Below are 13,405 nucleotides of genomic sequence, written 5' to 3' on the forward strand. Positions count from 1 at the left end.
AATGATTTAGTATTTTCCATACAATAAGGACAAGCTAACTTTCCCGCTGTCATCCACCCTGACAACATTTCATATGCTGGAAAATCATTAATAGTCTACATTAAGGCAGCCCGCAAATTAAAATTCTGCTTAAGAGACACATCATATGTTTCAACCCCTTGAACCCACAATTGTTTCAACTCATCAATCAAAGGTTGCAAGTATACATCAATCAATACTTTTGGATTCCGAGGGCCAGGAATGACACAATTGAGAAATATATATGGACTGGTCATACACATCTCGGGTGGAAGATTATATGGTGTTACAAATACAGGCCAACAAGAATATGGTGCAGCAGAAACAGAATGTGGCGTGAATCCATCTGAACATAAACCCAATCAAATGTTACGTGGTTCAGCTGCAAATTGTGGATATGTTCTATCAAAATGCTTCCAAGCCTCTCCATCGATGGATGACACATAACTCCAGGTGGTCTTCTATATTCATGGTGCCATCTCATATGAGGAGCAGATCTATTAGACGCATACAACCTCTTTAACCTTGGTATAAGAGGTAAGTAATGCATTGCCTTAATAGGAACTTTCTTCCCACTAGCTGTCTGTTTATAACGACATTTTCCACAAAACTTACACGATTCTAGATCAATATCATCCTTATAGTATAACATGCAACCATTTTCACAACAATGAATTCTCATCGATGACATTCCTAACTTTGATACCAACCTTTTTGCCTTATAGAAATTATCAGGTATCTCTAGATTTGGGTCAACTAAATCATGAATAAGGTCAATCACAGAGTCCATTGCCCCTTGAGGAACACTCCAATCTGATTTGATACTTCATAATCTAACCGCAATAGACAACTGTGAGTGTGGACTCCCCTCATATAAAGGCCGACTAGCAGATTCCAATTGTTCAAAGAAAATTTTACATTCAACATTAGGAGCTTCTTCACCTTGATTAGCAAAATCAAAATCAGAATGCACACCAAAAGCATCTTGAACCATGTCATCAATTCTATAATTTTGTGCATTAGAATTCACATTGCTACTACTTTCACCATGAACATAATGTTGGAATACATCAAAGTTATTATCAATTTCTCCATGACTAGTCCACACAGTGTATTCTTTTTTAAACCCATTTCGATAGATATGAAGCTCAACAACATCTGGTTTTTCATAATTCAAACATTGACATTTATTACATGGACTCTAATGTCTTTACATACTCCACAAAACCAATGACACCTTCTACAAATTCAGGTCTTAGCCCCATTCGACCAAAATTAGTCATATTATACATCCAACTACGATCCATCTACATAAGAATCATAAATTAAATTTGTCAAGCACTAACACAATAGTTACAAATTTAACTTATTAACCAACTTAACAAATTTCTAAGTCTAATTAGTCTAGTTTTAACTAAATTCTAATACTATAGTAACAAGTTTAACTTATTAACTAACTTAACAAATTTCTAAGTTCAATTAGTTTAGTTTAACTTAATACTAACACGATAGTTACAAACTTAACAAATAATTATTTCTAAAATTTAAAGCTAAGTGTCAACACTAGATGGACACAAATTGATTTTCAAAGAAAATCAATTTTGTCATCAATAGGATCAACTAGTGTTGAAACTTATGCTTAACAAATAATTATTTCTAAAATTTAAAGCTAAGTGTCAACACTAGATGGACACAAATTGATTTTCAAAAGAAAATCAATTTTGTCATCAATAGGATCAACTAGTGTTGGTTCTTGAGCTTAACAAATAATTATTTCTAAATTTAAAGCTAAGTGTCAACACTAGATGGACACAAATTAATTTTCAAAGAAAATCAATTTTGTCATCAATAGGATCAACTAGTGTTGGTACTTATGCTTAAACAAATAATTTTGTGATATTTGGTTCTCATTTGTAGTATATTATGACTTATAATTATGTAGATTAATATTAGGGATTGGGGAATTGTTGTTGATTCATGTTCACATCTCTATTATATGTATATCATTCTACATCTAACTATTATTATATGTATATGATTAGACATCTCATAATGTTTATTTAATTTAGAGTAAATGAGTCATCCCAACTCTTATTAATTGAAAAAAAAACAATCTCCAAATCTGATTCTTCTAAGAAAATTGCAGTTAGTCCAAGGCACTCTAACTAGGAATTTTAGTCAGCTTATAAAACTCTTTTTATAGTTATTCCTGGTTTCTTCATTCTTGACATGAACAATCTCCCAATCTCCGTTAAATGGGATAAATATGATTTCTTCCAATTGGAAGTGGTTTCTTTCAGCTGATCGATCTGATTCATGAAAGTTTTCCTTGAATGATCTTAGAGGATCATGATCAAGGTGATATCCACTCACAAACTAGTATACTGTGAGGAACAGATGGGGATTATGCTTAGATTAGATCTATGGTACTCGTCCAAAAAAAGGAATGAAATAGAAAAACTGGTAAGATAAAGCTAGGAGTGCTACAACCTGTCTCTTGCAAAGGTTTCTAATTTTCTTTATATCTGGTAGCTGAATATGAAAGCTCCTGAATGTCTAAGACAAACGATCTTCAATGCTAATAGCAACTGTGCTATGGAAGTTATATTCAAAGAAATTCATGCCTTCAACATCTTGTAGCAATATTAAATTACCTATGATTGAAGTTAGAGAGTTGGGTTCAACTATTGAGGTTATTTTAGTTAGTTTCAATACACATTTAGTTTCAATAACCAAAAATAAATAAATTTACCTGGAGATGGAGGCGCTGCTGAGGCGACTGCAACTGGCGGCGGCTGGCGAGCTGGCGGCGCGAGACCTGGCGGCGGAGCGAGAGGGTCGACAAAGAGAGAAAGAGAGAGGCGGTCGACGATCGACGACGAGAAAGAGAGACGCGGTCGACGATCGACGACGAGAAAGAGAGAGGCGCGCGGTCGACGAGGTCAGTGAGAAAGAGAGAGAGGCGCGCGGTCGACGAGGTCAGTGAGAAAGAGAGAGAGGCGCGCAGTCGATTAAAAAAATTAAGAGAGAGGGAAGAAAGAGCTATTTTAATTTTGGCTAGGTTTTTGGTTTTGTCTAAGAGACCTCATGAGGTCTCTAACTTTTTAAATATTTAATTAAATTAAATTATTATTTTTAATTTAATTTAATAGTTAAAAAATTAGAGACCTCATGAGGTCTCCAATTTTATGAGAATTAGATTAAAAATTTAAAATTTTTAAATAAGTTAGGTAAAAAAAAAAATTATTCATTAAATTGACCTCATGAGGTCTCTCCTACATTAAAAAAAAATTAAAAGATATTAATTTAAATAGCGACCTCATGAGGTCTCTTATTATTGACCTATTTTTGAGGTCTCCATTTCTAGGTCTCTTTTTGGCCTTTTTTTAGTAGTGTTTTTCACACACGATCTTCAACAAAATGGTGAGATATACGTTCAAAGACTCATTAAAGTGATAATCTTGAAAACTTATTCAACTAAGGATTGCCAACATCAATTTTGAGAAGTTGTGATATAAGATTTGAATGCATCGTCTTCGAAATATCAAGTAAAGTTTTTATGAGGGGAGAAAAATACGTATTGTACTCTTTTTCTTAATTATGGTTTTATCCCAATTGGGGTTTTTGATACACTCAAACTTACTTCTCAAATAAGAAGTAAAGCGGTCGTGTCAAGTAAATAACCCAACTAGTGAGGTTGGGATAATTCCCACGAGAAAAATAGTTTAGACTTAACTTCAATCTATTATTACTATTGTTCAGTCAATTACTTCCTTGGAAAGCAAAAATGATAAAAGGGGGGTTTTCTATTTTTAAATAAATGAAAATAACTAGCGAAATTGAAGGAGACAACTAACAGCTTCAAATGTTGGAGTTTAATCAATTAATAAAAGTAACTAGGGTTTACGTGTTCCCCACAGGTTCATAACTTGATAATTCTAACTATAACAATTCTTTCATAGTATCTTGCATGCAAAGTGATAAGTTATGTATTTCTAAATCCTTGGTCCGGCATCTAGAAAATTTCACTCCGCACCTTGGTCCGGCTACGTGTGTTGCTATACTAACCCTTATTTTTACCTCATATTAAGCATCGTATTCGATATTTGACTAAGTTATTACCTTGTACCAATCAATACTAGCCTATTAGATAGTATACACTAAATCTATGTTAATAATTCTTTTCCTATTATCTACCTCCTTGGTCCGGCAAGTAGCATTAAGGCGAGTTCTAACGTTGGGCATCCGTTAAAAAGACTTCTAAGCGAAAGAATTATCAATACATGCAAGACACTATTCTAGAATTGTTATTTTAGTTAGGTTTTACCTCATTATTCGCCTATGTTTCCCACAACCCTAGTTATAGAGTTTAGTTACTCATAGTCATAATCACAATATTCAAATATATGATATACGAATTCATTCAATTACTTCAATGAGAAAGAGTAAAATCCGAAAGTTCACTTGATCAATCAGCAAAAGTCACCAACAATCAATTACAAAAGTCTCAAAATATTCAAGAATCTCAAAGTAATCAAGAATCTCACAAAGAATCTAAAAAATAATCAAGAGTCTAAAAATAATCAAGGGTCTAACCTCAAAAACGAGGTTTTTCGAACTATTTATAAAAAATAAAAACTAATTAAATAAGGACTCTATTTGCTGGAAATCTGTCAAAACGCGGATGGATCGATGGACCTCGCGACGGATCGTCATGGTCACGGACCATCATGAACTCCGTCGTCCCATACTTAAGCAATTTCTTTTGCTGCTCTCTTCATTACCCTCGACGGCAGGTATGACGGATCGTCACAGGCACAATGGTCCGTCGAGGGTCTCCGTTCCAAAACACTTGAACTCTTGGAATTTGGGTACTGGGACTACTCTGATCTTCATGACGAACCAGTAGGACGGACCGTCATGGTTACAACGGTCCGTCATGCTTTCCGTAACCCCACACTTGGTCAGACTTCCCCATCTTCCTTCAGCAGCTGCACTACGATGCCACCTACGGACCGTCACGAGCATGACGGACCGTCACAAGCTTCGTAGGTGGTACTTTTCTGTATTTCTTGCTCAAAAACCTCCGCAATCATCTTTTAGACAGATTTCCTGCGAATTAAGAGAAACTTACATAAAAAGTAGCACAAAAAAACTTTTAGACACACTAAACTTAAGGAAAAAAATATTAATAATACCGTGAAACCACGATATATCAGTTTTCTGTTAAGATTTTTAAGGAGGCAACATTCAAAGCGTATTAGAAGACATGTGTACTCTTTTTCCTTCACTAGGAATTTTTCCATATGATTTTTTTCTAGTAAGGTTTTAACGAGACATATTATCTATGAACATCCAAGGGGTGTTATAAAAGATAATAGTGTGGATGTTTACTACACCAAAAAAGTTACTCTCACCCCTTATCTCCATTATGAAGAGAACTGTAATCTTTATAACCTCCACTTTTTATAACCATTATTTTTGTTACCTTTCACTTCCATAACCTTCCCTATTATATTCATGTTTATTACTAACCTTTTGTTCCTCTGATTATGATTGAGTGCACATTTTAAATTCTAAACCAAAATAAGTATTAATTGGATTATTTTCTAAAATTAACTCTCATTATCGATTTGATTGATTTGTCGATTTTCATTTTACTCTGTTATTCAAATATATAAATAATGATACTATTATATTATAGATCATAAATATGTGTTATGTTCGATATTGTCTTATTATATAAGAGAAAAGAAAAAACTCTACAAATTTCATTATTTATACTTCTGAATTATGCTTATGTTGCACTTTTGACCTATAGCCATCAAAGAACTTTTATAAGTGATGTTGATATTTAAAAATAAATTAAATTAAAATAAAATAATATATAGAGTTAAAACTCTTTAATAAAGCGGTATCGATCGACATCGAGGCGACTTTTGCATAGTGATTGACCCATACATATTGGTGATTCAAAAATAAAGTGTGCTCAACATTGCTTTCACCTCGTTTTTCTTCATGGCGAAGCCTAAGCATCCAAATTATACCCACTAATTAGAGACAATCCATGTGATAATCATCAATTCTAGCACACATGCATATGCTTTGTTAGGGGAAGTGAAAAAAATTAGGGATAGTCATAGCACGATGAGTATGATTTTGACACAACTTCATATTTTATTCATTTTTATTATAGTAAAATTTTATTCAATATAAAAATAATTATTTAAAATCTAATGAATAAATAAAATTATCATTTAACATTCATAAACTAAAATAATTTTTCATAAATAATAATAATACATCTAATAAAATTTCACGAGTGAAATATATTTACTTATGAATATTAAAAAAGCTAAAGAAGTTTCCCGTATCTTATGATACTCCTTTCGCTTACTTTTAATTATCTTGTTTAGATTTAATGAAACCTAATAAAAAATAATGGATATGTATGGAATCGTTATACGTGAGGTATAAATTATAACGTATAATAATTGAACAAAATATATGACTAGTTTATTTGGCGCGTAATTGAAAATATTAAATAATTATTCTTAAATTATTTATCCCACCATTTACACCGTAAAAATGAAATGAATTATCGTATATGTACAAAATATAATAACAAACTACAAATAAGCAAGCATTCAGCCCTTGCCACTACAAGTGTACATGGAAAAAAAGAAATTAACTTTCCTTAAAATTTGCATTTTCAAAGCGTGTGATAAATAGTCAGTTAGCAGTGTGACTCTGTAAGTGTAAATAACTGTTTGCAGTCAATTTATACGTTAATTAAGAAATAATAAATAGTAAGATAATATTATTTCTTTCATTCTTTTTTATATGTCAATTATTTTATAAATAAATCTATTTTTTGTCATTTTATTAAATTAATGTATAAATTATTATTTTTTTAAAATTATATTTTTGATAAAATAATTAATTAGTTTTAAAAATATATATTTTGACCAATCTAAAAAAACTAAATACTAAATAATATTTATTGAAATACTTCACACGTTGATTAATTACTCTCTCCATTAACTATTCTATAAAAACTTTTTTTGAAAAATAAATATCAACAAACAAATAAATCTCAACAAACAAACTAAAAGTAAAATATGGAGGAAAAATCAAAATTAATCTTGAAAGTTGAAGTTTCAAATTATTTAAATTTTTTTTGGATCAATTGGTGAAATTTTTGGCTCTAAAAATAACTCAAAAATTTATATAGTCAACAAATGCATTTTACTTTTTAAATTAAACATATTCATCATTTATTGAAAAATTAACTTAAGAAAAATATTAAGGATAGAATATTGTTCCCCCCTCCCCTCCCACCCTCTTTTTTTTAAATCTTTGTAAGTTATTAATCTTGAATATATATATTTAACCAACTTAGAAAAGCTAAGTAAATGATTCATATTCATTAGTTTAATTAATTAATTCAAATTCGTTGATTAAAAACTTGAATTTTAAGAAAATTAAATAAAGGTAGAAGAATATGATTACATTGTGAAAAAGACGTATAAAATGAAACGGACCAAGTATTATGCATTACTTATAAACCTTCAATATTATTCTTATACAATAACAAAAACTGAATCCTTTTTTTGTCTCTTTCTCTAAATCTTTATTTTTTTTTTCTTCAGTTCCTCACGAGAATTACAACAAAGAGTACTCAACCGGAATTTCTACCAGGACTGATCTGTCTCCCAGTTCCGGCGAGTACGGGCTGCAGAATACAAATTACCGGTCCGGCGCCTTGGGTAAAGTGACCGGTCATATTGGGCGCGTTTATTGGGATCGAAGAGAGTGCAGTAAGCAGCACGAATCTTCATGAACTCATCCGCATAAGAGTCCTTCTGATCAATTGCAGCCACATCAGGATGATAAACTCTAACCAATCTCCGGTACGCAGCCTTGACCTCCTCGATCGTTGCGCCGATCGGAATTCCGAGAATTTCGTAAAACGAAGCAGGAGAAACATAAACTGGGACGCAGGTGGCCACTGAAGTACTGTAGCTGGTCGCAGCAACGGAGAAGGAACCAGATTGACGGAATCTGACACACGACTTTGATAGCATAGAGTTGCCGCCGGAGGTAAACGGATCGGCCGGCGTCGGCAGTGGAGATTGATGGAAAGAGGTAGAAATCATTGTAGAAATGGAGTCCGCACAGTGAAGGGAGGAGTGTTTTTATTTGGTGATGAAATGAGAATGTGAAAAGCGGTTATATATAGAAAATATTTTCAATCTAAGGGTGTACCACTCTCACTCACTTATATCTGTTTCAATTCATGTGATATTCTCGTGTTTTAAGATTCAAATAATTTAAATTTGATTTAAGATTTATTTATGAAAATTTTAATTTTTTAAATAATTTTATATATTTATAAATTACATAAAAAAATATTATAAATCACAATAATTAACAATTTAAAATATTTTAAAGATAAATGAATAATGTATAATCAAAAATGTATTTATTTAAATCACAATATCTCAAATATGTCACACAAATTAAGACGGAGGGACAAAAGTATTTGATATGAACGGGGATATATTTTTGAGAAATGTTTTTGTTGAAAAATAAGTTGATTTTTAAAAATTTATATTTAAATCTTTTAACAAATAAACAAATATATATATATATATATATATATATATATATATATATATATATATATATATATATATTAAAAACAGTTATATAGAAAACAATGATTGAAGAAAAGAGGCTACATGCGTACATCACTTTTCGGAGATAATTGCTGGATTAGGAAAAGGCTGGTCCAACACAAATTATAGTTTGGGAAAATTACGTACAAAAACAAATATATACTAATTATCAGCTAATATAGGTATAACTTGAATTAATTACGGCTCGTAATTTAATTTTAGTTTTAATTACATCACTTATTTTATTTTATACATATACAGACACAAATTATACACATATATATACAATTATATGACATATATACAAATACAATTAGCCTCTCTCCACTCTCCTCTCTCTCTCCCAATCTCCTATCTCCTCCCTCTCTCAATCTCCTCGCATGTCTCCTTCCTCTCCCCATCTTTCTCGCCAAATATACAAATATATATATATATATATACACACAAACACATGTATATATAATATACAAATTCTATACATATATATACAATTATATGACATACATACAAATATGATTAGCCTCTCTCCATTCTCTGACCTTTCTCCCTCGCATGTCTCCTCCCTCTTCCCATATTTCTGGCTAAATATACAAATGTGCGCACGCACGCACACGCACACGCACACACGCGCGCAAACACACACACATGTATGTATATGTAAAAAAAATTATCTGACAGATATACATATACAGTTCGCCCCTCTCTACTTTCTGCCCTCTTTCGCTCGTCTCTCTCTTTCCTCTCCCAATCTATCTCGCCTCTCTACTCCATTTCCCAATCTCCCTCGCCAGGTATACAAATACATATGTATATTAGTATATATATACATTTATTTGACAAATATACATATACAATTCGATAAATACACATATACAATCCATCTCTCTTCATTCTTTATCCCCCTCTTGCTCGCCTCGTTCTTCACCTCTCCAACGCTCTCTCTCTCGCCACTCTCCTCTCTATAAAATGTATCTACGAATTATAATTAACAAATTATAGCTATTGAGTGTAATTAAGTTATTTTTGAGTGACTATAAGCGAAAATTCCCCTTAGAAATATTTGTGTAATTAAATAGTTGGGGAAATTGTGTTGTTAAACAAACTTATACTATTTAATTACTCATCTATAGTTTATTATGATTACCACTCCCGACTAACTTTATACATTAAGTATGTGGGCTGACTTCGAGTTTGTATAACTAGTCAATTTTGTGTATGTATAATTTGCCAGTATATCCAAATACATTATGTATAATATACAAATATTTAACCTATATGCATATACAATTCACCTTTCTCCCACTCTCTGCCCTCTGTCGCTCACCTCTCTCTTCCCTCTCCCAATCTTGCTCACCTCTCTCCTCCTCTCCTGATCTTGCTCACCTCTCTCCTCCCTCTCCCTGTCTCACTCGCCTCTTCATCCCTCTCTCAATCTCTCTTGCCATATATACAAATACATATATATAATATACAATTCACCTTTCCCTCACTATTTCTCCCCCCTCTTTCTCGCCTCTCTCTACCATATAACATGTTGGTACAAATTGTAATTATCAAATTATAGTTATAGAGAGTAATTAAACTATTTTTATGTGGCTGTATGTCAAAGTTTCCCAAAATAGTTTGAGAACATTTCATATATGGCAAACTGAATTTTGAAATAACATTATATGGGTATAGTTTACATAATTACATTTTATGGGTATAGTTTAGTTTGTTATTTGACTTTTAATTTGTATAAAATGTTTTTTTTATTAAAAAATTATACTATATTTTACTTTTCCATTAAATAGTAAAAGTATCCCTAAATACGTAACAAACATTTACATAATCCCATAATTTAAGCTAATCATAATCAAATATTTTCTCAAAAAGAATTCTATAACGAAAGAAAGACTATACAAACTTGTTTCTGAAAAACTAAACTCTTTAATGTATATAAAGTTTATATAAGAATGTAAATAAATTGAAGGAAATATCAATTGTTTAATTTGTACCAAATTGCAAAGTAAGTATTATATACATATACAAGTAATTGTATATGTATAAAATAAAAATATGAATATAGTACTTGTATATACACAAATTCCTCAAACAATTTTGTATATAATAACGTAAAATACAAAAAATTGTGATTTAAAAAAAATTATTACACAAATAATTGTATTGATTTTTTTAAAGTACTTATTTATATACAAATATAATTAGTTGAATATACAAAAAATTGTATATGTATAAAAAAAGTTTATATATTAATATAAATAAAATGAATATAAAAATATAAAAAAATTGTATATGTAATAAACAAAGTTATATATGAATGTAAATAAAATGAATATCACTTGTATATATATAAATATAAATATGAATATAGTAGTTTTATATACAACCTCAAGCAGTTTTGTGTATAATAACGTAAAATATAAAAAATTTGTGATTTAAAACAAATAATTTTATCAATTTTTAATGTAATTACTTATATACATATATAACTGATTGAATATACAAAAAACTTAAAATATGAATATAACAACACAAATCTATTGATCATTTTTATATATAATAATTCGATGTACAAATAACTATACACACAATATTCAAGCATGTAATTTTTACGGATGGAGATGAATCTTTCATTCTGATTTTGAAGAACTTGTAATTTGATAAGAAAAAAAAATTAAAAAAGATATATGAAAAACTAAGAAGTATAATACATAGACAATTGTTGATGAAGGAATTTTTTACTTAAAAAAAATAGATTCATGGATTGATTTTAGCGATTACCTACGAAAATTGAGAGAAAGACTAAATGGAGAACGTGAAATCTTCCTTGAAATTCAAAATAGAATGGAGGAGTGATTTTAGGAGAAAGATATGTAATAAGGATAGGAGAGATAAAATTAAATTTGTATAAAATTATATAGAAATCATAAATAAGTTTGTTACTTGTATACAAATAGGTGGAGGATCCCATTAATTAGGCAAAATAATAAAACTATAACCACTGAGAGTAAATAAATTAAACTATACCCTTAATAATTAATAGGATAATTGTAGGGAATGACAAACTAATAAAATAATTATATGCAGTAACTTCCCTTTCACTTATTACCTTTAAAGGAATATCGCTCAATTTGCTATAGTAGGGCCCTCCGAATTGTATAAAATCCCCCCCCCCCCCCCCCCCTTTCCAAAACAAAACCCTTTTTTTTTTCTTCTCTTTCCTCTTCATATTATACAATCTCTTCTTCTTTTCTTCAATTTCTCTTTAATTAACTCCACAAATTCAATTTCAAAATTTCAACTTCTCTAGCACGTCTTTGCAGTTTACTAAAGTATTTCAAAAATTTAAGGTGTTGCCCAAAAACTCATCTCACTTTATCAATTTTTGTTAATTTTTTTTTAATTTCTTCAAGTTAATTTTTAACTTCACTTCATAATGCTTTCAGATTTTTGGTTCAAACAATGGATGCCCAATCTCCATCGAAGAGATTCATGAGATATACCCATTGCATGTTGAAAATAATGTTGAACACCCATCGTTTTCCTTGGGTCTAATTCAGAATTTTGAGGAGATTTCAGGTATAATGTCTAAATCGAACACCATGCAAAAGATCATATCCAAATTGAGGAATGACCCAACTAGATTTGTGGATGGAGGTGTGAAAGATCATGCCGAGTTGTTGCTGGGTCAAGTAAGAAAATGAAAGTTAAAACTGACGTTTATGCAATACATAATGATAAAAATGAAGTTGTTGGTTCTGGGTCATTCGAGCATCATAAGGTATCTGTATAATCATTGTTTATACGTTTCGATTATATATTATATTTATATTTTGTGTTGAATCGTGTATTATACTGCCTGTTTATTCAATTGTGGTTGTTTAAATGTATAAATGTATAATCTATCTTAGTAATTGTTTTTTGTGTTTGTGTTGATTCATGTTTATACAATTTTGATTTTATAAATGTATAATCTATCTTAGTATCTGTTTTTGTGTTTGTGTTGATTCATCTCTTATATTGTCTGCTTATACAATTGTGCTTGTATAAATGTATAATCTATCTTATGTATATGTATATAACTAAATAGGTATATGTATAGAACTGACAAATTCGTATAAACATACAACAGGTTCATACATTTATACAACAGTTTCAGCCTTTATATAACAAATTAAAGCTTTATACAAATATACAATTCACGAAAAAACACTAAATAGGTATATGTATATAACTGAAAAATTCTTTTAAACATACAACAGTTTTATATACTTATACAATTCACCAAAAAAACACTAAATAGGTATATATCTATATGCATGACAGTTTCATATACTTGTACGATTCGTATAAACTGACAGTTTTAATAGCTTGATCGATTTTTTGAATTGACTACAATGGGGTTCTTTCAGTTGAAGGATACGAAGAAGAAATGAAATTATACTAAAACAGAATCCACGTGATTGCTGGGATTTTTTTCCCCTTTTCATCCAACCGAGAGTGCTACCTTTTTTAATTTGAACAATGAAAATGTATAAATTATACAAAAAATACATCCGTAGCAAACTACAATTTTGCTATGAAATGCAATTTTGAAAACTTTGCTAGTGCACAAAATTATTAATTTTATATTTGCTATATATAAAATTTGTCCATAATTAATTACTTAGCATAGTTTATCATGTCATACAATTTTCCCAAAT

The 13,405-nt window shown here is 30.3% G+C and overlaps 1 protein-coding gene across 1 annotated transcript; it reads right to left on the reverse strand.

The window, feature by feature from the left end:
• Positions 1–7,712: 7,712 nt before the first annotated feature.
• LOC101253661 (chaperone protein dnaJ 11, chloroplastic-like) lies at positions 7,713–8,177 on the reverse strand. The gene has a single exon (XM_004233935.5). It carries the CDS (start codon positions 8,175–8,177, stop codon positions 7,713–7,715), a length of 465 nt encoding a protein of 154 aa, XP_004233983.2.
• Positions 8,178–13,405: the final 5,228 nt, after the last annotated feature.

Source organism: Solanum lycopersicum, chromosome 2 (assembly GCF_036512215.1).
Source record: "Solanum lycopersicum chromosome 2, SLM_r2.1".
NCBI classification, from domain to species: Eukaryota; Viridiplantae; Streptophyta; class Magnoliopsida; order Solanales; family Solanaceae; genus Solanum; species Solanum lycopersicum.